The sequence below is a fragment of the Euleptes europaea genome, chromosome 4 (genome assembly GCF_029931775.1).
Source record: "Euleptes europaea isolate rEulEur1 chromosome 4, rEulEur1.hap1, whole genome shotgun sequence".
NCBI classification, from domain to species: Eukaryota; Metazoa; Chordata; class Lepidosauria; order Squamata; family Sphaerodactylidae; genus Euleptes; species Euleptes europaea.
The window spans coordinates 78,930,759-78,956,605 of record NC_079315.1 but is presented as its reverse complement, the minus strand read 5'-3'; the positions used below and the strand labels follow the sequence as shown (position 1 = coordinate 78,956,605).

The following is a 25,847-nucleotide window of genomic DNA, read 5'->3' as shown; positions in this document are numbered from 1 at the left end:
ATGCTTTTTCAAGGCATGCAAAAAACAAACAAAAATGGTAACTGGGAAAAGAAAAACAAGTACTGTCTACTATTTAAATATGGCAATAAGAGTAACTTAATTGTTGCATACAACAAAAAGATAAGGTTCAGAAGAATAAAACAGATATACTCACCTGCTGAAGAATAGCTGCAAGGGAATTCTTGTCTTTCTGACTAACACCATCTTTTAATAACCGAGCAAGAAGTTCTGGTTTCTTGTAGGGTTTCAGCGCCAGTAAGTGAATCACTCTATCCCTATATGGCCGTTGAGAAATACTGTTGTTTAAGTGGGTCTTGCGTATTGTACTTGCAGGATTGATGGGAGTTGATCTTTTCCTCTCAGGCACTGCATCTGGAATACTTTGTGGTGCTTTCCGAATTTGTACTCGTTTACCTTCCATAACAAAAAAAATTTTTTAATTCCCTCCCATCTCAGACAGAAACAGTTTCTTCCAAACTGAACATCACCAGCTTATGTCCTACTACAGATGTTTTAAAAATAGGTGTATTATTCACAATATAGATTCATTACCATCTTAGAAATCTGTTTATATTAATACTCATCATGACAAATTTCATTGCCCTTGCATTCCAAGTCCAAGCTAAACCCTTCAGTATATTTATCATTTTTGAGAGGTATGTGACAAACTGCAATTCAAGCCAGAGACGAATTCCTCCCTCCATAACACTAGTTCAGCCATCTTGTGACAATGTTTCGGGAAATGTACTATGTACTATAAACTAATAATAGCTTATTATCTTGTTTTATGCCTCCAAATTATTATGCAATATTTTAGCAGCGTGACAGCAACTTTATTGCATCAAGAAAAATGGTTCTATAAATCTAATTTACTGGAAATAATATTTCAACAGAAGCAAAAGCAATGCCTTGGGAGTGAAATCTTCACTGCTGAAAGGACTGACACCATCATCGCCTGCAGCGTCATGCAACTTGCTTTTATGGTACTTATGCAAAGTAGATCTAGACACTTGATCACAATGCTCAGAATGTAAACTATTAGTGATAACTCTTCTGAAATCATGGAATGTTGTTCACATACACTTAAATGGGAAATTATCATCAATATGGATAACACATGGGTTTGTACAATCTTTGTGGGGAGACAGAACTGTCTGTTCCAATTACTATCATGGCAGAAGAAGTGGTAGAAGAAGAAGAGTTGGTTTTTATATGCCAACTTTCTCTACCACTTAAGGAAGAATCAAATTACAATCACCTTCCCTTCCCCTCCCCACAACAGACACCCTGTGAGGTAGGTGAGACTGACAGAGCTCTGTGATTAGCCCAAGGTCACACAGCTGGCTTCACGGGAAGGAGTGGGGAAATCAACCCGGTTCACCAGATTAGAGTCCACCGCATGTGGAGGAGTGGGGAATCAAACCCGGTTCTCCAGATTAGAATCCACCACTCCAAACCACTGCTCTTAACCACTACACCACGCTGGTAGAATTTCAAATAGGAGCATGCCAATAATAAAGTCTCCCACCATCACCCAAACAGGCTGTGGGACATGGGGCTGAGGGTGGGAGCAACAGCGAAGGGAAAAATATCAATCAGACCATGTTGTCTTGGAGAAAAAATGGCCACAGCTTTTATTGAGTACAACTGTAGGAGCACCAGTGCAGCATAGGGCATGGATCCAGCATCAGGTGACCCACCTGTCAGCCAATGACCCAAACCCTTCACCCAGCCTGCCTGCTGGGGGAGCAGAAGAACATAAGAAAAGCCATGCTGGATCAGACCAAGGTCCATCAAGTCCAGCAGTCTGTTCACGCCATGGTCAACCAGGTGCCTCTAGGAAGCCCACAAACAAGGCGACTGCAGCAGCATCCAGCAGCATCCTGCCTATGTTTCACAGCACCTAATATAATAGGCATGCTCCTCTGATACTACAGCAACCATGAGATGGCAAGTCTAGGGGTCTCACATGGGCGTACCCCACTGCATGGTTCCCTTGCCACCTGAGGGTTTAAACTGGTGCCTGCCCATTAGCCTTGCATAATATGGAACGACCCCACCCTCAAGACCCCATATGAGGGTCCCCAGATGATGGGAGGCAAGCATGCAGGCTTGGCCTCCCCCCAAAATTGGATACGGTCTAATGCTCCCCCCAAAAGCCTGTTGCTGCAGCTCCAGACAGCCGCCAATGAGCTGAGGGAGAAACCCTTCCCCTCTGATTGCTCCCCATCCCCGCAGCTGCAAAAGCTGCCCCAGGTAAGTCCAGGGGGAGATGCATGTTGAGATCTGAGTGGACGTTTACATGATGTGTTTGAGAGCATAAACAAGGTGATGATAAACAACCATGGTACAGAGACACTGATGGGATGGGCAAATTATGGGTCCCAAACAGATTCCACACATTACCCCAGTGACAAGTATTGTTAAAGCTTTAGAATTCTCTGAAGTAAGGCAGCATCAACAAAATTTTAATTTTTTACACTTCAGTGTTACAGCAGTTGGCTTCCTGCTATTACAGAAAAGAAAAGAAAATACAACCATACCTACATATGGTCCGCCAGGTTTTATGACCTTTGTACTTCGATTGCGAGACTCCTCTTCTGCCTGGGTCATACGTTCTCTGGTCATTTGATAAGAATCATTTGTTGCACACACTGTAATTTTGTCCTGTATAAATCCCAGACAACTGAGCTGCGAGGATCCAGTACTAAACAACAACAGGAAAAGCTATATAAACATCTACTGAATGCAGACTTAACACCGTAGAGCAAAACCAGCATTCATTTGAGAGATACAAATACATTTACTTCTGGCCATTTATGCCTAAATTGTGAACTATAAGAATTTAAAAGATTCCATTCACTTGATGGAAAGGCATAGGACTGCTTTCAGACTAACAAAGGTTTGTTTGCAGTGGGGGTTGATGCTCCCTCCATCCTTCCCTCACCTGCAGGAACCAGGAAGCCATCAAACTCCAGCAGGCACCTATGCGAAGTGTAACATTTTGAGACACAATGTTTAATCCTGTTTTGAGGGGAAGAAACAGACTCCAATGTGCTTAGGTGCCTGCATCTGGATGTCATCACAAGCTGAACTTTGATTAATGCTTCCCAAACCAGGAAGCCTTGAGTTGTGCTCCATGTGTTAGGAAAGGAAGCAAACTTGGCAATGAGCAACTTTTGGGTTCATCGTGAAGATTTTGAAACTATTTTTTCCTTGTATTAAAAATAATTAATTTGCTATTTACATTCACAACCCAAAGTCTAAACATTTTTGCTCAGAAGTAAATACTGCCAAGTACTTTGGAGCCTTTTTCTGTAAAAATATTGTAATTACAGGAAATTTCAGCTCCTTTCTCCTTAACTTTTCCTCACATGTGTATGTACCTTCTCAACCCTTTCTATGCATCATAACTACTTCCATGCCTACAAGCTGAAGCTACAATAAACCCATTAAGTTCTAAGAGGCTGCGGCACTTTCTGTAATTCATATAAATTCTCTACTACATCCTCAATGAGTTTCTGCCAAGAATACATATTAACATTCCTTTTATTACATTCTATAGCAAAGACATGATTCATAACTGGTCTCCTAGGTATATTCTCCCTTTTCTATAACATTGAGTAATAAAGGTAAACAGTTCCTCCTGTCTATTCTTTATTAATGTGTAATTTTGTAGAACAGCTCTGAAAACCATGTTTGTTCTCCTGCTACAAAACAGGTGCTATTTTGTAGTGTAACTGGAAGGAATAATTTGGCATATGTGCACTGTACAGGAGTGACTGGAATATCATACCAGACATCAAGAATAGGACAGCTGGAGTCTTCTGTAACACTAACACAAATCAAATCTAAGCAAGATGATTTCCATAAAAAGATACTTTTATTCTACAAGAGGGCATGACACATCTTAAAGCAGTGCTTAAGATGTCTGACATTGTTTGACAGAGCAGCATCATTGTCTTATTACAATAATTTTGTAGTTCTCTACCAGAACACACTGGGAAACAGTTTGCTGGACGCAACACACTTCATAATAGCTTACCGTGAAACAGTTTGCTGGACGCAGTCAAAGCTTCCCTGAGGATTGTCTTTACCAACATTTGACAAATAGAAATTAAAAGTATGTACTTCATTTGGGAGATCAGCTTTAGGAATCTTAACAAGCTGAAAAACAATCAGAATAAGGCCCAAAGGTTTATATGCAGCATTACTATTTATGATTCATAATAATTGCAATGGTACTTTTCTAGTGTAGGACACTATGGCTGCACTGAGATATGACAAAATTGGCTTCTTGCCTTGCTTGCCTATTTTCTCCCTTGTGTGAGGTCTGTGCTCTGTGGTCTTCTTGGTTTTAGAAGCCTTCCCTTAAGCACCAGATTGCTGTGATAGTACAATGCAGGTGCCTCAGCAAATTGGAACTTGCTCTCTCCCCACAAACCAGGATTTGTAACCTCTGAATGTAGCCTGTCAATTGTATGTAACCGGCAGAACTGACAGAGAGGAACACTTGAAGAAAAGCCCCCCGAGGCCAAAAGATTCCCAGCTCTTCACACTCATCCCAAACACAGCTTTACTGGGACATTGGGGCACTAGCTAAATTGCTTCAGCATTTAGAGATGCTGCCAGTATTATTGGAATGACTTCCTTTAGCTCGTTTATTAATCCAGGTGGAGAAGGAACAAACCAGAATTGTGACACTTCATTCAGTACTCTCCCTGGAAGTACTAGCAAGGTTCAGCATCTACTGATACTTCTCATTTATATCCACACATACCCAGCCTACTACAACCCAAAATAACCTTAACATTTCCCTCTCTATTGGTTTCAGAAAGGAAAATAGCTAGCAATCCATGACTGAGGGGTGGGGAATACTAGTGGCACTGATATTAGGCAGCTGGACACATAGCATTCCTATAGGCCCTGACTCCTTTATTTATTTATTTATGCCCAGGAACTCTGTCAGGATGGTGATATATACTGCATATCTGTGCAAGCCTCAAAATAAAATCATGACCATGAATGTATTGGCCTTCTGAGGCTATAACCTCTTGTTTACGAAACTTGAAAATACTATTAGGCAATTTACAGCACAATCCCATCATTTTAGACTGGAGTACCTGTGCATGGCATCGCACTGTTAATTACTAAACTATAGGCTAAATTACAGATGACTAAGGCCACTTCCTCACAAAGGTGTTTCCTTGGCTTCCCCTGTACACTCCAGTGCTTTAGGAGCATCCTACATGACATAGTGGTCTAATTGTGCTCCAATTGTTCTTTTCCCATTCTCAATATCTTTTCTCAAAACTGCTTTGCCCTGATCTTTTTGGAAAGAGTATAGTGATAGTCCAAGAGTGTTATTAGTTGGTCTGAAAGGGAAGGTATGCATTATCCAAGAGCCTGCCCACATCAGTGCCGTTTTCCTTCCTGCAGTGCATTGAAGTCGCCATTTTCTGGCTTGTTAAACTAGCAATATCTACGTTATAATGATTTGTTGCAGCAATCTACTACTTCAAAAAAATATCTGGCTGAAGTTTTAAAATATTGGGTTTTAGTTTATGACTTACTGTTATGTTTTATCTACGTTATTTTGTAAGCGGCCTCAAGGAGGCTCCCAGGAGACGCAGCATAAAATAAATAGGTTCTCTGAATTCCAGCTTTCATTAAGAAACAAAAGCATCTAGCCCTTTTCATTGCAGAGAATGAATGCGAGCTATATGGAGAATTGGCATTGTGTGGAGGCAGTCTTAGATGCAAATCATTACTGGTATAAGTAAATTACCGTATTTTTCGCTCCATAAGAAGCACCTGACCATAAGACGCACCTTTAGAGGAGGAAAACAAGAAAAAATATATTCTGAATCAAATGGTATACTGCCCCTGGAAGCCCGGCGGGGGGGGGGTCTTTAAACTCCTCCGCGCTGCCATCCCAGGCAGCGCAGAGCACTTTCAAGACCCCCCCCCCCGCCCAGCTTCTAGGGACTCCCTGGAAGCTCAGCGGGGGGTCTTTAAACTCCTCCGCGCTGCCATCCTAGGCAGCGCAGAGCACTTTCAAGACCCTCCCCGCCCGGATTCTAGGGACTCCCTGGAAGCCGGGCGGGGGAGGTATTTAAACTCCTCCGCGCTGCCAACCCAGGCAGCACAGAGCACTTTCAAGACCCCCCCGCCCGGCTTCCAGGGAGTCCCTGGAACCCTGGCGGCGGCGGGGGGGGGGGTCTTTAAACTGCTCTGCGCTGCCTGGGATGGCAGAGTGGAGAACTTTCAAGACCCCCCCTCCCGGCTTCCAGGGAACTCCCTGGAAGCCGGGCTGGGGGGTATTTAAACTGCTCTGCGCTGCCTGCCTGGGCAGTTTAACCTCCGCACCCCCCTGGCGCTTCCTGGTCCGAGGCTCAACAGCTGAGCCTTGGGACCGGGAAGCGCGGGGGGGGGGGGGTTAAACCGCTCTGCGCTGCCTGGCCAGGCAGCGCAGAGCAGTTTAAAGACCCACCGCCCCCCTTCCCGCCCTGCCCCGTTTCCTGGGACTCCAAGGAAACCGGGCAGGGTGGTCTTTAAAGGCGGGAGGGTCTTGAAAGTGCTCTGCGCTGCCTGGGATGGCAGTGCGGAGGAGTTTAAAGACTCCCCCACCAAGCTTCCAGGGAGCCCCTAGAAGCAGGGCGGGTGGTCTTGAAAGTGCTTTGCGCTGCCTGGGATGGCAGCGCGGAGGAGTTTAACCTCCCCCCAGCGCTTACCGGTTCTGAGGCTGCGCTGGGCGGCTGGGAGGGGCCTCCCGTCCCCCAGCTGGCTGGCGGCTTTAAAGCCGGCTCCTGGGGCGCGTGAGCTCCACGCCGGGCTCCCGCTGCGCTGGGCGGCTGCTGGGGGGGGCCTCCCGCCCCCCAGCTGGCTGGAGGCTTCCTAGCCGGCTCCCGGGGCACGCCGGCTCTGCGCTGGGCTGCCGCGGCCGGGGGTTGGCCGTGGCTCCCAGGGCCTCTTGCAGCTTTGCCCTTCTCCCCGGGGGCCGGATTCACACACATTCGCTCCATAAGATACACAGACATTTCACTCACTTTTGAGGAGGAAAAAAGTGCGTCTCATGGAGCGAAAAATACGGTACTTTATTTAATCGCCCCCTGCCCCCGCACACTATTTCAAGTAGCTGTGTATTTCCAAAGAAAGAAGTGATCAGAGGTTTTAGTTATAATTTCCCACTACTGCTCTATAAGAACCCTTACTCTTCAAGATGTGCAAAATTTTCAGACTATTTTAATTCTTTTGTAAGTAGGTAAAACTTAATTTTGCTGCTGAAGTGAGCTGCAAAATATTGTACTTAAGAATCAGCAGCTTCTATGAATAGCTTTTGTGCAACTGCATAATGGCACCAGCATAATGCAGCTATGCCGTTCCTCTGCTGGCAATTAGCACTTTATAATCTCTTCTACAACACAGTAAATTCTGTACTGTGCAGAAATAAAGATGAATGTATACAGAGAAGAAAACAAGCTCTGTCGCATGATTTATTGTTTAAAAATATATAACATGGAAAAATATTTGAGACAAAGTAAATAAGATTAGATGAGCATAATGTCCTATATTTGTTATGCTGGTCCCTTTGGGCAACGTTACTAAATTTATCTTGTCCAGCAAGAGTAAGCTATGCACAGAAACCAGATTCAGCATGTAAGTACTCTACAACAGGTACCAACAGGTTGCTAGGCTAGGAAAAACACATACATATCAGCCAGTTTGGCCCACTCAAGTGCAGCTGTTAGGCAAGGCAGAATCTCTGGGAAAGGGTATTTGGACTGGGTCTAGGTGCTTTCCACCTTTTGCTTCACCTGCAGTTAATGTTGTGAAATGCTTCTCTCAGAAATACCTATATAGTGAAGTGCTACTATTTTGAGATAGCCTGTACAAAGCTTGAGAGGCTTGGCACTCCAGTTTCAATAAGAAATCAAGCACAGTAGTACAGACCATCTTCTGCTGTGCTTGGGGCTCCCCGCTTTGAGGTCTTTATGTGGCAGTTCATACTGCAAAAGAATGTTTTTCCAAAATTTAATCCTGTTTTTATTACAGAAGAACTAAAAATGATGTTGCTACTCTTGATGCTGTGTTATATGCTTGAGCAGGTGGTGGCTATGCAGCTCCAATCAATCTTGGATAAAATGGATTATCTAGACCCATTTCAATCCAAATTCAGGCCTAGGTCTGGAACAAGATCATTCACTTTAACTGATGATCTTTACCAGGACAGTGACAGAGTGACCCCTATTGATTCTCCTCGACCTCTTGGTACCACTAAATCATGGTACTCTTGTGGACAGGCTGGCTGGATTGGCAGCAGAGGCACCATGCCTAAATTGTTCTGAACATACCTAAGCTGACCAATTCCAGAAGACAGTGCTAAGGGGACTGCTGCTTGGCATTTATGCTATGGGGTCCTGAAAACACCTATCTTGTTTCCTATGCTGTTTGACATCTACATTACACTGTTGAGACTGACTGCCTGGGTTTTTGGAGTAAAGTGCAACAAATATGCCGATGACATCCAGCACTATTTCTCCTTAACAACTGAACCAGGAGGATCTGTAAGTCCTGAACAGGTCCCTGGAGAAGGTAATGGGATGGATGAGGGCCAACTGAAACCTCGGTCTACAAAAGACTAAGGTGTTGCTGGTCAATAAGAAAAGCAGCTCAAGGACTCAACCTTGCCTGAAGGAGCAGATTTGTATGGTGCTGCTAAATCCGTTTCCTCTGCGCTACCAAGCACCTTTCATCAGCTTGAGCTGATCAAAAAAAAAAGAAAAGATCTGACCACAGTGATCCAAGCTCTTGATAACGTGCAAGATTACTGTAAGGCACTCTTGTGGGGATGCCCTTCAAAACTTTCTGGAAATTACAGTTGGTCCCAAATGCAGTGACTAGGCCAGTGGTCGGCAAACTGTGGCTCGTGAGCCGCATGCGGCTCTTTGGCCCTCTGAGTGCGGCTCTGCCAATCCGGCACCCACTTGGCTCTGCTTCTGCCGCTCCCACCAAACTTGCTCGGGGGCTAGAAATTCCCTCCATTCCTGGCTCCCGAGCGGGTGTGAGCGGGAGAGGGGCGGGGGAAGAGCGCTCGCTTTGGCCCGCAGCCAATTGGAGAGGCGAGTGTGCCGTGCCGCGGCCCGCCATTGGCTGCTGCGGGGAGGCCGGCTCGGCCTTGCGAGTCGCAGCGGGGTAGGGCCCGGATAGGGCTCGGCCGGCTGCTGGGATCGGGGGAAAGGAGGGGACCCCTTCCAAGCGCCGGCCGGTCGGGCCCTCCCGACAGCCTGTCTGGGCTCCTCCGGCAAGGGGAGGCGGGGGCCCGGCGGGCTGGCTGGGACGCCTCTGGGGTGGGCGGGCCAGGCCGGCCTTCCCACTTGGCAGCAGCCCATCGCTTTCCTCCGCGGGGCTGGCGAGGGCTCATCCCGGAGGCTCGGCCAGGCGGCGGCCCTCGGAGCCCGGGCTGGACCGGCGGCAGGGAGCGCTGACAGCTCAATCATGTCGTCAATCGGGCCAGTCAATCAAAGCGGTTTTCCGAGCCGCCGAGTGTCAATAGCAGTGGGATCGCGATGGCGGGAACTGATAGCGGCTGATTGATCCATCGCTGGCAGAAAGGAGCTCGGGGGGGGGGAGGGTGAAGGAAGCCAGTGGGGAGAGAAGTTGCCCATTTAGGCACGGGGGGGGGGTTTGCTTTGAATTTGCCCCTCTCTAGATGCACATTTCCCCCATCCGAATTCTCAAAACTCTGCATGGGGCGCTTACTGTTGAGTTTTGAGAATTTGGATGGGGAAAATGTGCATCTGGAAATGTGCAAACCCAAGGCAAAACCTCCCGTGCATCAATGGCCAAGGAGCCCCAGACCTCCTCCTCCTCCCCCAACCCGGGCAGGGGGGAAACCCCCACCCAGCCAGGCCAGCCTCCCTCTGCGATCCCCTGACTCTTCCTCAACTCGGCGCCCTCCGGCCTGCCTTTCCAGCCCGCCCCCGGGGTTCCAGAGCAGCTGGGCTCCTGGCCGTGGGGAGGGCCCGGCTGGCCGGTGACCCGCAACGGCTCCCTCGCTTGACTCGCTCCCGACGCCCAGGCGGAGAAGCCGCCGCCAGAGAGACCTCTGGCCCTTTTCTGCACCAGCCCAACTGGAAAGCGGATCCGCTCCGAAAGGACGAGGGCCGCCGCTGTGTGTGTGTGTGGGGAATTAAGCATTCACTTTCCAGGAACTGAGAAAAAACGGGGATGGGGGGGATGGGGAAACGGGCCAGAAGAGACGAAGGCAGCGGCTTTCCCTCTCCCGCCACCCAGAGGCCTGGGGCATCGAGGAAGAGCTACCCCCTTCTCTTTTATTTCCCCAAAAGATAGCCCCCTTCCCCACTTTTCAACACGATCTCTGCCCAGTTCTTCCGTGACTCAAGGCTGCCCAGGGTCGCCGCCCGGGTAGCTGCCTCTCCTCTCCATACAACCCCCCCCAACAGTCCCCGCCTGAAACCCGGAGGCTCCCTTCCTCCCAATGTGTGTTATGTCTGGGAGGTTTCGCCTTGGATTGGCCGCTCTCTAGATGCAAACTTTCCCCATCCAAATTCTCAAAACTCAACAATAAGCCCCCCATGGAGAATTTTGAGAATTCGGAGGGGGGAAACGTGCATCCAGAGAGCAGCGAATCCAAGGCAAAACCTCCCAGACATAAATGGCCTGACCTCGAAGCTTTTGAGGCTGGGGGAGGGGTTTCCATCGCACCCTTCTGCAGCCGGAGTTGGCAGGGGGGGCGGACGAGGAACTCCAAAGGGGGGGGCTGATCTGAAACCAGACCAACTTGCAGGGGGGACCTCTTGCTCCAGCGCCCTTCTGGAGGGCATCCCCCTAACGCCGCGTTGGGCCGGGTGAGAAGCGGTGAGTAGTGTGGTGGGGGGAGAAGGAGATGCAGCTGTCTTTGGGGAGGAGCCCTTTTTGTGGAGGGGGAGAGAAAGACCCCCCCCACACACACACACATTATTAAGTATGATATCAAGTTTTATTCAGTGTACCTATAGTTTAATTAAGACTTAAAACTTTAATTAAAGTTTATTAAGTTAATAAACAGTACCTACCTATATCTCAAAAGAAATCTCAATCGTTGTACGGTTGATATTTGGCTCTGTTGACTAATGAGTTTGCTGACCACTGGACTAGGCTATTATAATGGAATAGTTACAAGGATCGTATCACTCCTGTACTAAAAGAGCTACAGTGGCTGCCTGCTTCGTCTGGGCCCAATTCAAAGAGCTGGTTCACAATTTAAAGTGCTTTAACAGCTTGGGTGTACTTGAAAAACACTTCTTCCTGATCTGTCCAGCTAGTCAGTTAAAATCTGCTTCCCAAGCCCTGTTCTCTGTGCTTCACATTCAGAGGTGAGACAGGTGGCTACGAGAGGCAAGGCTTTTTCAGTGGTAGGACCATGCCTTGGGAAAACCCTCCCCATTGAACCTCACCACCACATACTTCACTGGAGCCAACACATTCCTTTTTACCCAGGATTTTAAGGAACGAGTTTATCTCAAAGCTGTTCTGTGGTCTGTTTCTGGCCTGAGGACAGTCTTGTGGATATTTTTAAGCTGTTCAATTGTATTATGTTGTTTTTATACCCTTGGCTTGTTTTAATATTGATGTTTTTATTATATTGCCTTTAACTTGTGAGCTAACTTGAGTAGGTTTGCAAGGAAGGGATATAAATTCTCTAAATAAAAAATACAGGAGGGGGGATACTGAATGAATCTGCATGGCCCAAGCTAGCCCAAATGTGTGTGTGATGTTGGAAGCTAAACAGGGTAGGCCCTGGTTAGTACCAGGATGGGAGACCATCAAGAAAGTCTAGGGTCACTATGCAAAGGCAGGCAATGGCAAACCACCTCTGAACCACTCTTGTCTTGAAAACCCTACAGGGTCGCCACAAGTCAGCTGTGACTTGACTGAACTTTCTACCACCACATCTTAAAAACCCTCTATGGAGGGGATGGGGAACCCTCATGAACAAAGTCCCACGGAGAGCCTGCAATAAAAGGGGAGCTGGGCAATTGCTTCTGCCTACTTTTGCAACAGTCTAGCAGCCAAAGATTGTGTACCTTATGTAAGCTAGGAAGAGAACTCACATTTACCAGCACTATTGTGGAAGAGTGAGCTGTTTGGCCTCAACAGCCATATATAATCATTTTCCTACACAATAATTAGTGAAAGCAAATATATGTTCATCATAATATGCAAAGCGATGCTTGGACTGCCCAAGTGATGTATGTGCACACTGGCCAAAATACACATTGTACGTGACATATTACTAAAAACATATTTTTCTTTAAGGAGCAAAACATAAAAATGGTAAAAGGTAAAGAAATATTTAAACAGCAGTAAATGTGTGAAGTCCAGCATTTGTTTTCATACCACTAATGTCCTGACACTGTGGCAGAACACAGTACCACCATGGGAACCGCACAGCGATTTGCTTGCCTTTGTTTCAAAACATGTTAAACCTTCTTTCTGTCCCAAGTGCTCCAAAATTTATACAACTCAAGATCAGCTAAAGTTACCAGGATGCTCCTTACCAAGACAGACATCAGCAGCTATGACACACTATCACCCCAATAAACCTGTTCTAAAAAGTCCTCTTGAAACTGTCACAATGGACATAGGTAAGGAGGGTATTCTACATATGCAAGCACCACTGGAGAGAAAACCCTGCTGTATACAGTGCAGACCTGACCTAGAACAGGAGACAAAGCCTTATCTACTGATCTCAACAAGTGAGGGGGAGTAGGAAGAAAGGATTCAAATGCAGGTGTACTACACATGGCTGTTCACTGTCAAAGCTTCTTATCCAGCAGTAAGCAGTAGGAAACAGTAACAGCCATCCCTTATACTTTTATCAACACTTGTAATAGCAATAGATTTTAAAGATAAGCACTGCTTCTTATCCAGCAGTAAGCAGTAGGAAACAGTAACAGCCATCCCTTATACTTTTATCAACACTTGTAATAGCAATAGATTTTAAAGATAAGCACTCACCCCTTGGAGTCCTTGAAATTGAATGGAAGGTCGAGAAGGAATCAGTTTCTAAAGAAAAAGAAGAAGTTACCTCTCATTAGAATGAAATTCAGAATCGGGATATTAAATCTTCTATAGGTATTGAACCTGAGCTCTGAAATAAAGTTATCTTTCGAAAAATGAGTAAAATAAATGTAATTTGATTTAGCTAGAATATAGAGGAAAGAATTAGCTTTTACAAGGAAATGAGTAGCTACAAGACTTTGCCCAATGTAGCTGTCACAGTCCCCACTGGAATAATTACTGGACACAAAGCCCTTACTCCTAATTTAGAAAATCTACACTGTAAGTAACATTTAAAATATTTGATAGTAAATGGTTTGTTACCTTGTAACAGGCTGATTTAATATGCACAAACACAAAAAGAAGCCTGCTAGCTAAATTTGTTTTGGTACAAGAAAAACTTATGAATGTGAATGGAACTCTTGGAAATGATCCAAATACAATAAAATTGAGTGAATAGCTTTATTGTAAGCGATCTATGCTTTGCACTAAACAAAGAAAGTGACAAAAAGTGATACTCAATTCCTTGTTAAAGATCTTATTTGGTGCCTCATACAAGATAAATTCAGTTTTTCAACAGCAAATTATAGTTTCAGGCCACAAAAAGCAGGATGCATCTAACCAAAGAATATACTCTATGGGCAACACACTGTGGCAAATGTTTCATATGTAATTTTTTTCTGTTAATTTCCTCCCAGTATAACATACTTGATTTTGATAATGGCACATGAAGTTAATTTATCAGCTCTGATATTCCTTTTTAATGGAGCTCTCTATAGCACTTCCACCATACATCAATTAATACTAAATAGTCGACAACTGAGTTTAAGCTGTAGAAATGAGCATGTATTTCATTTATGATTTACTTTGCAGCAAAAGTCAGTCATAGAATAATCACTTTAAATATAAGTTGCATGTACATATCTGAATCGCAACCACTTTTCCTCTTGGTTCTTCATTATCTAGTGCAAACTTTTCACATGTGAACAAGAGTGGATGTCAGCAGTTCACTCAAATAGGCCTGACACTGGTGAACAATTAATGATAGCAGATTCATTACTGAATTTCTGCCTCAATTTCATAGTGACTTGAAACAATGCAGAGTTGTTTCCAGAAATGTAGATGTTGCTAAGGTGGCTGATGAAAGCCACTGTATGCACCAAAGCAGCTACCTGCTTCCATCTTCATTTTTTTTTCCATGCTCCCACCCCTCCCCCAACACAAAGGAAGTTTAAGGACAATATTGCTTGTACGGAAGCAACACAGGAAATAATACTGATGTATTTTATAATAAGAAAGTCAACAAAAATCATATTCATATCTTTGTGCACCCGAGTAAAGCCCAGTAGCACAAAATGTTTGCAATAAACTTGAACTTTTTTAATTTATTATTTGTATTCAAATATAAGTTAAAATTAAATGTGTATGATTAATGTGAAGCACTCGGAACATCCGAAAGTGCTGATGCTAGACATTATTATATAATGAACTTTTAAGATACATATCTGCAGTTGTTTACAATCTCTAGTAGCTTCTTGATTCTGAAAAAAAAATCTTCCAAAGCGAACAAACTGAAAGAGGGAAAATTTCATATATGTGGAACATATTTAAAAGAGAAACATTTTACATATTTTCAGAGGATAGCTGTGTAAGCCCAGAGTAGAACAGCTAGATTCGAGTCCAGTAGTACCTTAGAGATCAACAAGATTTTCAGGGTATGAGCTTTTGTGAGTCAAAGGTATCTGACGAAGGGAGCTTTGACTCGGGAAAGCTCACTCTCTGAAAATCTTGTTGGTCTCTAAGGTGCTACTGGACACGAATTTAGCTATTTTACACACTGGAACACTGAATGTGTAGCTTAAACTACACATATGTGGACACAGAGCTATTAATTGTACAACAGGGGCTAAAAAAATGGGGAGAAACCACGATTCAAACCAAGTATATCCCTTTAATCAGCCAACTATTGTTCCTTTGATTTTCTATTACTTTGTTTCTATTTATTTTTAGATTTTAAGCTGTTTTGGGCAGAGACCTGTTTTATCTTTTGTAAAACTCCAAATACACTTTAGATGTTATAGAACCAAACTTGAAAAGTATACCCCAACATTGCATATAGAGGGTCCATGCCTACCCCAGATTTAGGCTGAGCCTTACTTAATATGGTAAGTGAAGAGGGCTACACACTAACATGCTTGGCGCAATTTAACTCCAAAGGCTGTCCGCATTTTAACCCCCAAACAAGGATGAACTGATGCCAGCACCAGTGCTCAAACTCCTAAGCAATTTGAGGCTTCTTAAATGCCAGCTCGAGAAGATAAAGGAGGAAAATCAACCTGTTGATATACCAGTAGTAGAACTATTAACACCCGCCCTGACCCCAATGTTCTTACTGGTTATTTATGGGCACATAAAAAGCTGGCCTTGACTCTCTCTCTCTCTCTCTCTCACACACACACGCACACATCAGATTCCAGGAGTATTACTTATGAAGCCAACCTTCAAGAGTGTGATCATATTTAGAACAGTGCCAATGCCAGTTTGGAAGAAGGCAAAGTCTGATTACAGAGCTGCAGCAAGGAGCAGCCTGGCCCACTATGGACATTATTCTTCCATTTTTTCCCTCCAATTAAACTACCTTGAATTTGCTGATCAGACAGAAGGAAAAAACAACAAATTCTTCCCTTTAGAGAAGTTAACAGCCAAGAAAAGAACAGGCTGCAAGTATGACCAAATATAAAGGTACATAGTGAGATTATCCCAGGATCATTTTTATTTTATAAAATGGTATTTCAGTTTAGCTTTGTATTTCACTGTAGCTTAGTATTTTGACAACATCTACAAATTAAAGAAAAACAGGAATATATTATAAAGTGAGCGCTTGGCATTTCCATTTAGCTTGAGACCATAAGCATTTGATGGATAAAGCAGTTTAGATGAGTAATCAAAGCAGTTGCATTTAGATGTCATGAACCAACCGGTTTTCTTGTGATGTGAATGAGTCTGAAATCCTCAGTTCATGTATCCCCTACCCACTTTCCTTGTGTGCTCAGCAAAGATTGATTCAGGAAGTCTTCAGTCTTAGTTGAGGTAAGGAGTGCATGAGCTTGAGGATTTGGGGTTTGTTCACATCACAAGTGAATTATGGTTTGTGATATTTCCATATGCTCACTACCTACTGAAGTACTCAAGAGATGCTTTTAAGGCCTTCCTTGCTTTCAACATCTCATCTTGAGGTAAACATACCCTATACCATATTCTTGCTAAAAGCTCACATAACAAAACTACCTGCCTCTAATTAAATCAACCAAAGATTGTATTTTATTTAAAACATTTTTATGCTGATTCCACTGATCAAGCTCCACAAGGCGGTGCACATAAAAACATTAAAATAATTAAAATTAACATTTAAAATAATAAAGTAGTGCAATAAAATAATTCAATTAAAAAAACAAAAATACCAGATCTTACGCCAAGATCTACACATTCTTTAGTTTCTTCCAACACCTTTTCCTTGTTTTGCATTCATTATTAACATAAACTAATGTTAGCTAGAAAATTATGAAATTAATTCCTTCTTATTTCTACAGTGTTGCAATCCCTAGAATTTGAGTAAGACAACTGACATTACCCAAGGGTACTTAGATCCCTTCTGACTTGGTACTTTAAACTACTGAGTTGTTCTGAGATCCTCTGCAGTTTAGCAATGCCAACATTGAGAAAACATATGTAACAATACAAATCCAAAAGTTCAGATTTTAAATCCAAAAGTTAATATCATCATTTAAGTATGCCCAGAAGTACATTACATTTATTCAAATAATACTGCCAACTTTAATATCTACTTTTTGGCTCTGTAACTAGCTGTTCAAAGGGTGACCAGGTTTAGTTTCTTCAAAAATTCTTGCTGTATTACATGTTGCAGGAGTATACAGCACAGTTATGTTATGAATAATAAACTTGGTCTTTTGAAATTTCACTACATTTTATTAGTTCACATAATGTAATTATTTAGCTCTAATAAAAATTCTTCACAGAGCATTGTGAGATATTTTAGATTCTAAAACTATCTTTGGAGTTAAAATCAAGTTGAAAGGTAATCACATCTTATTTTAAAAGTTAAAGGCAATTAGTCTACCTCCGAGATTCATTTACCTGCAAAAGCAGTTTAGCAGAAATCAGCAGAAACCTTAAATAGTGATGTGCTGGAACATGCAACAGTATCACTGTGTTTGGATTACCACTGACCAACTCTATTCATCTAAGACATTGCATAATAACATTTTAAATTAAGTGTAATTTTATAGTTGTGTGGATTTTGCATTTCACACTTAATTTATTCTGGAAATTTTGCAAGTTCAACAATCTAAAAACATCTTTTCTTCTGTATCACAAAGCAGGATGTCTTGCATTCTTTAAAATGAAAAGGAATTATGGAAATACACACACATTTTCAACCTCAACAAAATTTTCATGGTCTCTTCACAGCATGTATAGGGGCATACTGCCACCGTTCAATTAGTTTTTCTTTTTAAGAAACCCTTTCCCAACATATTACATGAAGTCAGTTTCAAGATGGGAAAGAAAACTCGAGTACTGTAAGTAAATAATGCAGTTCACATCTTATACTGCAGTTCACATCTTATACTACAGAACTAAGAATTACATTTCATTTAATATAGCTGATGTAAAACCACCCTTGAAAATATTTACTCTAGGGATTAATTTTTTTAATTGGTTCAGAAAATAATGACCATCTGAAAACAAAGAAGCATGAGAAACACTTGTACATCCAACTACGCTTTGTTCTGTCCCAGTTCTACCTCTTAATTAAAAAGGGAGAGAACAAAGCATGGTTAAAATGTAAAGCAGCAATCGATAAAACCTGAAAGTTGTCTCACTTAAAGTAGGTATGCAATAACAACAACTATAGCTTTCACTGAGTTTCAACTTTCTTCTGCATATATTGCTGAAAATAAAGCTGACTTTTGTGGATCATTTGACCGAAGTAATGATTTCCACTCAGGTTTAACAAGGGAAAGAGCTGCTAAACATATTAATTATGCAGCACAAAATCCAGCGACGTTACAATGTTGAGTGGCCATGGAGGCAGAGGGAACATTGGGCCAGACATGTTAGCACACAGAAGCTTATTCACATACTCTATTTTAGATTCAACCACTTATTATGAAGAAAAGCGAAACAGCCATTAGTCATAGGAAAAGGCACAATTTGGAGGTCAATTCTGGGAAAACCACGTCTGAGTCATGTTTCTGCATGAAAATTTGAGAAAAGGAAAGAAGTGTTGAGGCTCAAGGAAGAGAGTCTGCTTTCTGTCAAGAACCTGTTATTTAAAATCTGTCTGGTTTTAGTATATTCCTATATCTTCAGAACTGCTGCTTGAACTATGTCAAAGGAAGCCTTTTGGAGGAATGCCTGCTGGCACTACAGAAGGCATACAACATTACATTTTTTTCCAGCTTCATCAGCACCTTTCAGCTTCCCAGGATTTCTGCAGTCTAATAAAACAGCTCTTCTTCATTTATCAGTAACAGAAACAAAAGGAGGCTTTTAAAATAAAAACACCCAGATATTTAACTTGAAATTCCTTTTTAAGAACTAACTAATTAGAGCTTAATCCTCTCCACTGTGACAGAGCAGTATACAGCCACTTCTAGTGTATGCTGAACAGACACAAATGAAGGCTCAAGTTACTGGAAAGCTACAGTAAGGGGGGGAAATGCAATGAGGACTATAAATCCTCCATTTCCCTGCACAGAAACCTATGATGTATTCCTTTTTGCAGTCCTACTCAGCCAGGATGTGACCCCCCCTCTAAACATTAGTAAGCTTGGGGGGGACTCCATATGCTTATGAGAAGTTAAAAAGGAGTAAACCCCTTAAAACGTTCGGTTCTTGTAGGTTATCCGGGCTGTGTGACCGTGGTCTTGGTATTTTCTTTCCTGACGTTTCGCCAGCAGCTGTGGCAGGCATCTTCAGAACAGTAACACTGAAGGACAGTGTCTCTCCTTAAAACCTTGTTCTCTTAAAACTTTGTTCTCAACCAAAAGCAACGAGCCTTTCTTTCACCCTTCCAAACGTTACTTTCAAGAATTAACTCTGATACAGAAGCGACCGCTGCCACAGAATACCTGTGAAAACTGTCCCACCTAACTTTTTCACAGGGGCTCCTGGCCTGCACCGTAGGAGACCATTTCCCCCACCCCCCAGCCGCATTATCAACTTGTGCGCCGAATCTGTCATAGTTGCCATTGTCCCTTAAAATCCCAACAGGAAACTCAACACTTTTAGGGGGAGGAAAAAGTGCTCGAGAAGTGAGGCCTAATACACACACAAACACACTCCCCAATCCAGGCGAGAGAACGAGGGGGGAAAAAAAGAGATCAGCAAAGAGAAGAACTAAGCTTTTAAACAAGTGACAGCTCAGCAGAATCGGCCTCATCTGGGAGCTGCTGGCTCCGGTCACCACCAGTTCCGGAGGCACAAGCTGGCACAGACGGACTCTCTTCTGCCAATGCCATTTTTTTTTAAAGGAATCGGCCACTCTCCTCCCTTTACGTGAGGAACAGGGACGGGCTGGCGCTGGGCCCTTTTTCAACAACTGAAACTTTTTTAAATATAATTCACAGCGGGTAGCCGTGTTAGTCTGTCTGCAGTAGTGGAAAAGGGCAAGAGTCCAGTAGCACCTTAAAGACTAACACAAATATATTTTCTGGCAGGGTAGGAGCTTTCGTGAGCCTCCTACCCTGCCAGAAAATATTTTTGTGAGTCTTGAAGGTGCTACTGGACTCTTGCCCTTTTTTTAATATGACCGACGAAAGAAAGAAAGAAAGAAAGAAAGAAAGAAAAAAGAAAGAAAGAAAGAAAGAACAGAAGTTGGGGGCGGGGGGGGGGGAGAAGGAGTCCAGTAAGGGATCTGGGTTTGTTTAAAGTTATCGACAAGCAGGCAGGCCGTAAAGAGCGACGGTGCCGGCGGGGGAGAGGAGACGGCTCCTTTCAGGGGGACCGCTTCCCTCGGCTTGACCCGCCCGAGCTTCGTCAACCCCCCTCGGAACAAGTCCGGGCAACGGACGAGATCCGCGGCCCGAGGCGAGGGGTGAGGAGGGGCGTCATCGTCCCGAGAAGGACCCCTCCCCCTGCCCCTCAAGGTCCTGAGGGCGGCGAGCCGCGGTTCTCCGCTTCCCGGTCGCCGCGTCGCCCCCCCTCCCCCCCTTTGGCCGTGTGTGGACCGAGGTCTGCCTCACCTTACTGCCCTGGTAATTTTCCAGCGCTCGGAAGGCCGTCTCGGTCAGCTTGACGTGCAGCACCGTGATGTTGTCCTGGGAGATTCTGCCGCAAGACACCCCGTACCGTCCCCCTTCCTGCAGCGCCGCCATCTTACGCCGCCCTCCGCCCCACAACTGCCACCGCCGGGGCCGCGAAGCCGCCACCGGAGGCTGCTCCTGCTGCTCGCGCCGCTTCAGCGGCTACAGCCATCCTGGCGCTGACGCACCAGCCAGCGCCGTCAGCGCGCCGCCGCCGCGCCCCGCCCACTTGCGCGCGCCCGGCCACGCCCCCCTCCCCGTCCTCCACGCGACGGGCGCTCGGCCAAGCCGCGACACGCGAGCGCGCCCCGCCCGCCGAGCCCCCTCATTGGCCAGCCTTCGAGACAGGGTCGGTGCGAAAGAGACCTACCCGGGTCAGCTAGAGAGTAGGGGCGGAGCTGTCGTCTGACGTCAACGCAGATGGTATTTAATCGTGTTTATATCATTATTGACGCTCAGGATTGAGTCACCTGCGGGGTCATTGTGTACCCTTGGCGGTTAACGGCCATTCTGGGTGCCGCCGCCGCCAGCTTCTTTGTCTGCTCGCAGATATCAAGTTTTCCCATATTCCGTTCTCGATGACCCTCCAGAGTCTCCTCGTCCGTTGCTGTCACTGGCCTCTTCCTGTCGAGACGTTTCCTTCTGCGCTTCTCCTTCCGCCCCCTTCCCAAGTGCCTTCATGAGGCTTTCCTTCTTTGTCCATATATATGTTTGCTCGTCTTGGAATTTTTTATTAGTCTGTAGTAAATAATGTTATTTATTATTACCACGTTTTCAAGTGAAGTGCTTTACAGTTCTTCTTTTAACGGCTCAGTTGTGTATTTTACAGTGGGTAGCCGTGTTAGTCTGTCTGCAGTAGTAGAAAAGGGCCAGAGTCCAGTAGCACCTTCAAGACTCACAAAAATATTTTCTGGCAGGGTATGAGCTTTCGTGAGCCACAGCTCACTTCTTCAAATACAGCTAGAATGTGAATCCATCTGTCTTTCAGTGCAAGAATGGATTTCCATTCTGTACGGCTGAATGTGATGCCTTCCATGAAGATAATTCACAGTGGGTAGCCGTGTTAGTCTGTCTGCAGTAATAGAAAAGGGCAAGAGTCCAGTAGCACCTTCAAGACTCACAAAAATATTTTCTGGCAGGGTATGAGCTTTCGTGAGCCACAGCTCACTTCGAAGAACCAGAAAATACCAGAAAATATTTTTGTTAGTCTTTAAGGTGCTACTGGACTCTTGCCCTTTTCTACTACTTGTGTATTTTACCTTCTTGAAGCTGCTTTGAGTTCTTCAATTAATTTGTTTTTATTTTAATTGATTATTTCACTTTTACTACTATTTAGTAGCTTGCTTTGCTTGCGACAGGGTGGTCAAATAGTGTTAAGCAACTGTTAAGCTACCTCAAGCATTACCTCTCCCTTGTCCTACCTCCGTACGCTGTTTTCACAAGGAATAATTAAATCAACGTGTGCAATTACACTTTCTGTTATGTGTTAACACTGACTGTTCACAAACATTGCTGAAGTTGCTTGTGAAAATTTTCAGATCCCTCTTGTCTCCTTCCTGCCCATTTCTTTTGTTCTCACTTCAGAATGCTTCACTGATTACCTTCTCCCCTGCAAGTTAAAACTCAAATGTTCTATTAGCAGGATATTGCTGGTCTGCTCTTAACAGCTGAACTTTTTTGTTATCATAAGCAAAAGAACTGCTCCTTCCGCTTAGATCTGGGATAAAGCTACAATGGGTGTTATGAACCTAATCCCAAATTTCATATATGCCTTAAAATCCTTTCCCCATTTGGCATACTCTGTACCATTCACTAGAATAAAACATATGTTTTTGGTTACAGTGATGACATAGCTGATGAACAAAATGCGAGGTGGGGTTGGTAATAAAAATATCTGGTAACTTGCAGAATTATGTACATATTTGCTCCTTATCTTAACAGAGCAGGAAACAAGTGGTGTGAATAAGCTTCTTCTATGATTTTAAGTGGTTAGCATGCCCATGAATGTTTTACCTTACCTATTTTACCTTTAAAATGTGCATTTACCTGTTACTTGGGCATTTCTACACTTGGCTCCCAGAAACCAATATGATTTTCAGTATGTTACATTATTCTAACTCCCAATTTTTTCTGTATTTGCATTCTAAGAACCAGGGCATACTGGCCAAAAGTCTGATGTCAAAACAAGAAAGCAGATATTCAGCTACCAATAAGTACAGTTGGAGGATCAGCTACTCTATTAGGTACAAATTCAGTACATACCAGCATTTGATACACACAGTGAGAAAGAGAGGATATGATCTGGTGGCAGGCTGGAACAGATGGTTGCATAATCCTGTTTGTCTCCATTCTGCCAGGGTCAGGTACAGTTTCTCCTTGCTGGTTTTTAATGTGGACTTAAACAATCCCTGATAGTTGGATAAACTGTGCTCCACTAACTTCTTCCTAGGATAAAAGACTATTTATCTTTTGTGATAATAATGACATAAGGTGATTAAAATAAATGAAGAATTGTTAGTACTAAAGACGGCTAAACAGTGATATCCTGCAGAACCCTGAGTACTCTGTGGTTTAAAAAATTATCAAAACGCTGCACCCAAGTTCTGTTACAAGAAGAGGTGCACTCCAAATCTGCATACATGATGCAAAATAAGCACATCTGCGTGATTTCTGCATTTCCTGTTGAATGTAATTTATTCTGTTTCCCCTAGTCATTAGGAAAGATAAGGAACGATGCAGGGCTCTGAAGCTCAGCCCTTTGGTTTCTGAAATTTCATTGATGCTTTCAAACTTTTTTTGTAAGCTAGAAACATACAGTTTATTTAGTGAAATTCCCAGGAAGTTAATGTCTGATTGTGCCCTACGTAACATGTTTTATCATAACAGAATTGTAGCAAACACAGAAGTCTAACTTTGCTAATGGAGGAATAACTTGGTCATTATTTGTTGACCTTCTTGAAACAATGGTGTGTGCACTTGAAAAACAATAGATAGCCTGAAGTGCAATTTAAAATGATAATAATAAAAAGGTTGTCTGTGGGTAGAAGAACAGCACTGCCATTTTAAATAATTTTAAAGTCTAAATGACACTACCAATGGAGATAAGGTGGGAGACATGGGATGGATGGTTCAACTTCTAACAAAATCAAAAAAGAAACCCCCCACCCCTGTACAGATGGTTCTAATATTGGCATTTTGTTTTAAATGCTTAACACATACTTATACATACTAAACATGTGATTGTGTTAAGTGTTGTTAAGTCGCTTCCGACCCATGGTGACCCTATCAATTACTGACCTCCAAAATGTCCTATTGTTAACAGCCTTGCTCAGGTCTTGCAAACTGAAGGCCATGGCTTCCTTGATTGAGTCAATCCATCTCAGGCTGCCTTCCATTATTGTCTTTTCCAGCAACTCTTATCTTCTCCGCATGTGACCAAAGTACTATAGCCTCAGTGAAGTTATCTTATCTTCTAGGGAGAGTTCAGGCTTGATTTGATCTAGAACCCACTTAGTTGTCTTTTTGGAGGTTCACAGTATCTGTAAAATTTTCCTGCAAATCTACATTTCAAATGAATCAACTTTCTTCCTGTCGGCTTTCTTCATTGACAACTTTCACACCCGTACACAGTAGTGGGGAATACTATGGTATGAATTATCTTGATTTTGGTCAATGACGCATCCTTACCCTTAAGCATCTTTTCTAGCTCCTTCATGGCTGCTCTTCCCAGTCTCAATCGCCTTCTGATTTCTTGGTTGCAGTCTCCCTTTTTGTTGATGAAGAAACCAAGGAATGGAAATTCTTTAACAATTTCATTTTCTTTATCTTCAACCTTAAAGTCAGATAATTCCCCAGTAGTCATTACTTTTGTCTTCTTATTTGCTTTAAGTTTTATCAGTAGTCATCAGTAGTCTTCACTATTTTCTGCCAGTAATGTGGTATCATTTGCATATCTCAAATTGTTAAATGTTTCTTCCACCAATTTTCACTTCACCTTTATCCAAATCTAATCAAGCTTTCTTTATGATATGTTCTGCATAGAGGTTGAAGAGACAGGGAGCTAAAATGCATCCCTGTCTGACACTTTTGCCAACTGGAAACCATTCTGTTTCACCTTATTCATTCAGGTTGTGCATCCAAACAATCGGATGGTGTAGCATATCCAATTCTTTTTAAACCAACCATAGTTTTTCGTGATCCACACAGTCAAAAGCTTTGCTGTAGTTCTGATAAATGTCAGTTGTCTCCTCTGCACTTAGGGTTGCCAGCCTCCAGGTATTAGTTGGAGATAGGATTGCCAACCTCCATGTGGTGGCTGGAGATCTCCTGCTATTACAACTGATCTCAGGGTGACAGCAATCAGTTCCACTGGAGAAAATGGCTGCTTTGACAATTGGACTCTATGGCATTGAAGTTCCTCCCCACTCCAAACCTCGCCCTTCTCAAGCTCTACTCCCAAAATCTCCAGTTATTTTCAACCCGGAACTGACAACCCTAGAATGGATCCTGTCTGCACCTGGAAAGACTCTGGAGGAACACCCCCCCCCCCCGATTGACAGTCCCTGATCTCTGGGTAACTAGACTTTAAAATTTTAAAAATTTGCCACCGGTGGGAGATTTTGGGGGTGAAGCCTGAGGAGGGTGGGGTTTGGGGAGGGGAGGGACTTCAATGCCCTAGAGTCCAATTGCCAAAGTGGCCATTTTCTCCAGGTGAACTGATCTTTATCAGCTGGAGATCAGTGGAAATACCCATCTCCAAACCCTGCTGAGTTTGCTGAGAGATCTCCAGGTTCAGCCTGGAGGCTGGTAACCCTATGATATAATATGCTTTGATTACCTATTAAGATGTAGCCCCAAGATGGGCGTGTTTAAAGTCCTAATGAACGCAGTGGAATTTATTTCCTAGTGAGTGTGTACAGAATTGTAGTAGACAAACACTGAATGTAAAACAAAATAATTTTTAAAAATAATTAGAAGACTTCAGTGAAGTTTTAAAGTGTAGAAATACAATTAAGGTGAATCACCATTACTCTAAATATAGGGGATTATGTACAATTTAAATATGAGTACCAACATTCTGCAATGAATGCACTATTTTTGTCTGCACGCATTTTGGCATGCCACCAAATTGTAGCAGTAAAGCCTCTGCAGATTATTACTGTTCCTAGCATGACAACACTCTGTGCTGTACAGATGTGTTGTATAAGCTGTGCAATAAATTCAGCTTTAGGTAAAATTCACTATGTGAGGTAGTGCCATGAAGAAACAACTACTAGATGAAGGTGTATTGTATGATATCAGTGCTAATTCACTGGTAGGCTCTGAAAAAGTCACTAAGGAAACTGAAAGAAAAGTACAAATGCTATTTATTTAAAACATAGCCTCCTTCCTCTGCAGTCTCAAGGCAGTTAACGGTACAATGCAATTTACAGCTTGTGCATGTTTAAACTCAGAAGA

At 43.5% G+C, this 25,847-nt stretch overlaps 1 protein-coding gene across 1 annotated transcript in view; it reads right to left on the bottom strand.

The window, feature by feature from the left end:
* The window catches only part of ELL2 (elongation factor for RNA polymerase II 2), a 41,788-nt gene extending 21,301 nt beyond the window's left edge, over window positions 1–20,487 (bottom strand). Inside the window, exons 1-5 of the mRNA XM_056848158.1 lie at window positions 20,331–20,487; window positions 13,024–13,071; window positions 4,046–4,167; window positions 2,544–2,707; window positions 155–414 (exon numbers count right to left, since the gene is read on the bottom strand). Of these exons, the coding sequence (XP_056704136.1) occupies window positions 155–414; window positions 2,544–2,707; window positions 4,046–4,167; window positions 13,024–13,071; window positions 20,331–20,462 (726 nt within the window). The 5' untranslated portion in view covers window positions 20,463–20,487. The remainder of the gene's footprint in view (window positions 1–154; window positions 415–2,543; window positions 2,708–4,045; window positions 4,168–13,023; window positions 13,072–20,330) is intronic.
* Window positions 20,488–25,847: the final 5,360 nt, after the last annotated feature.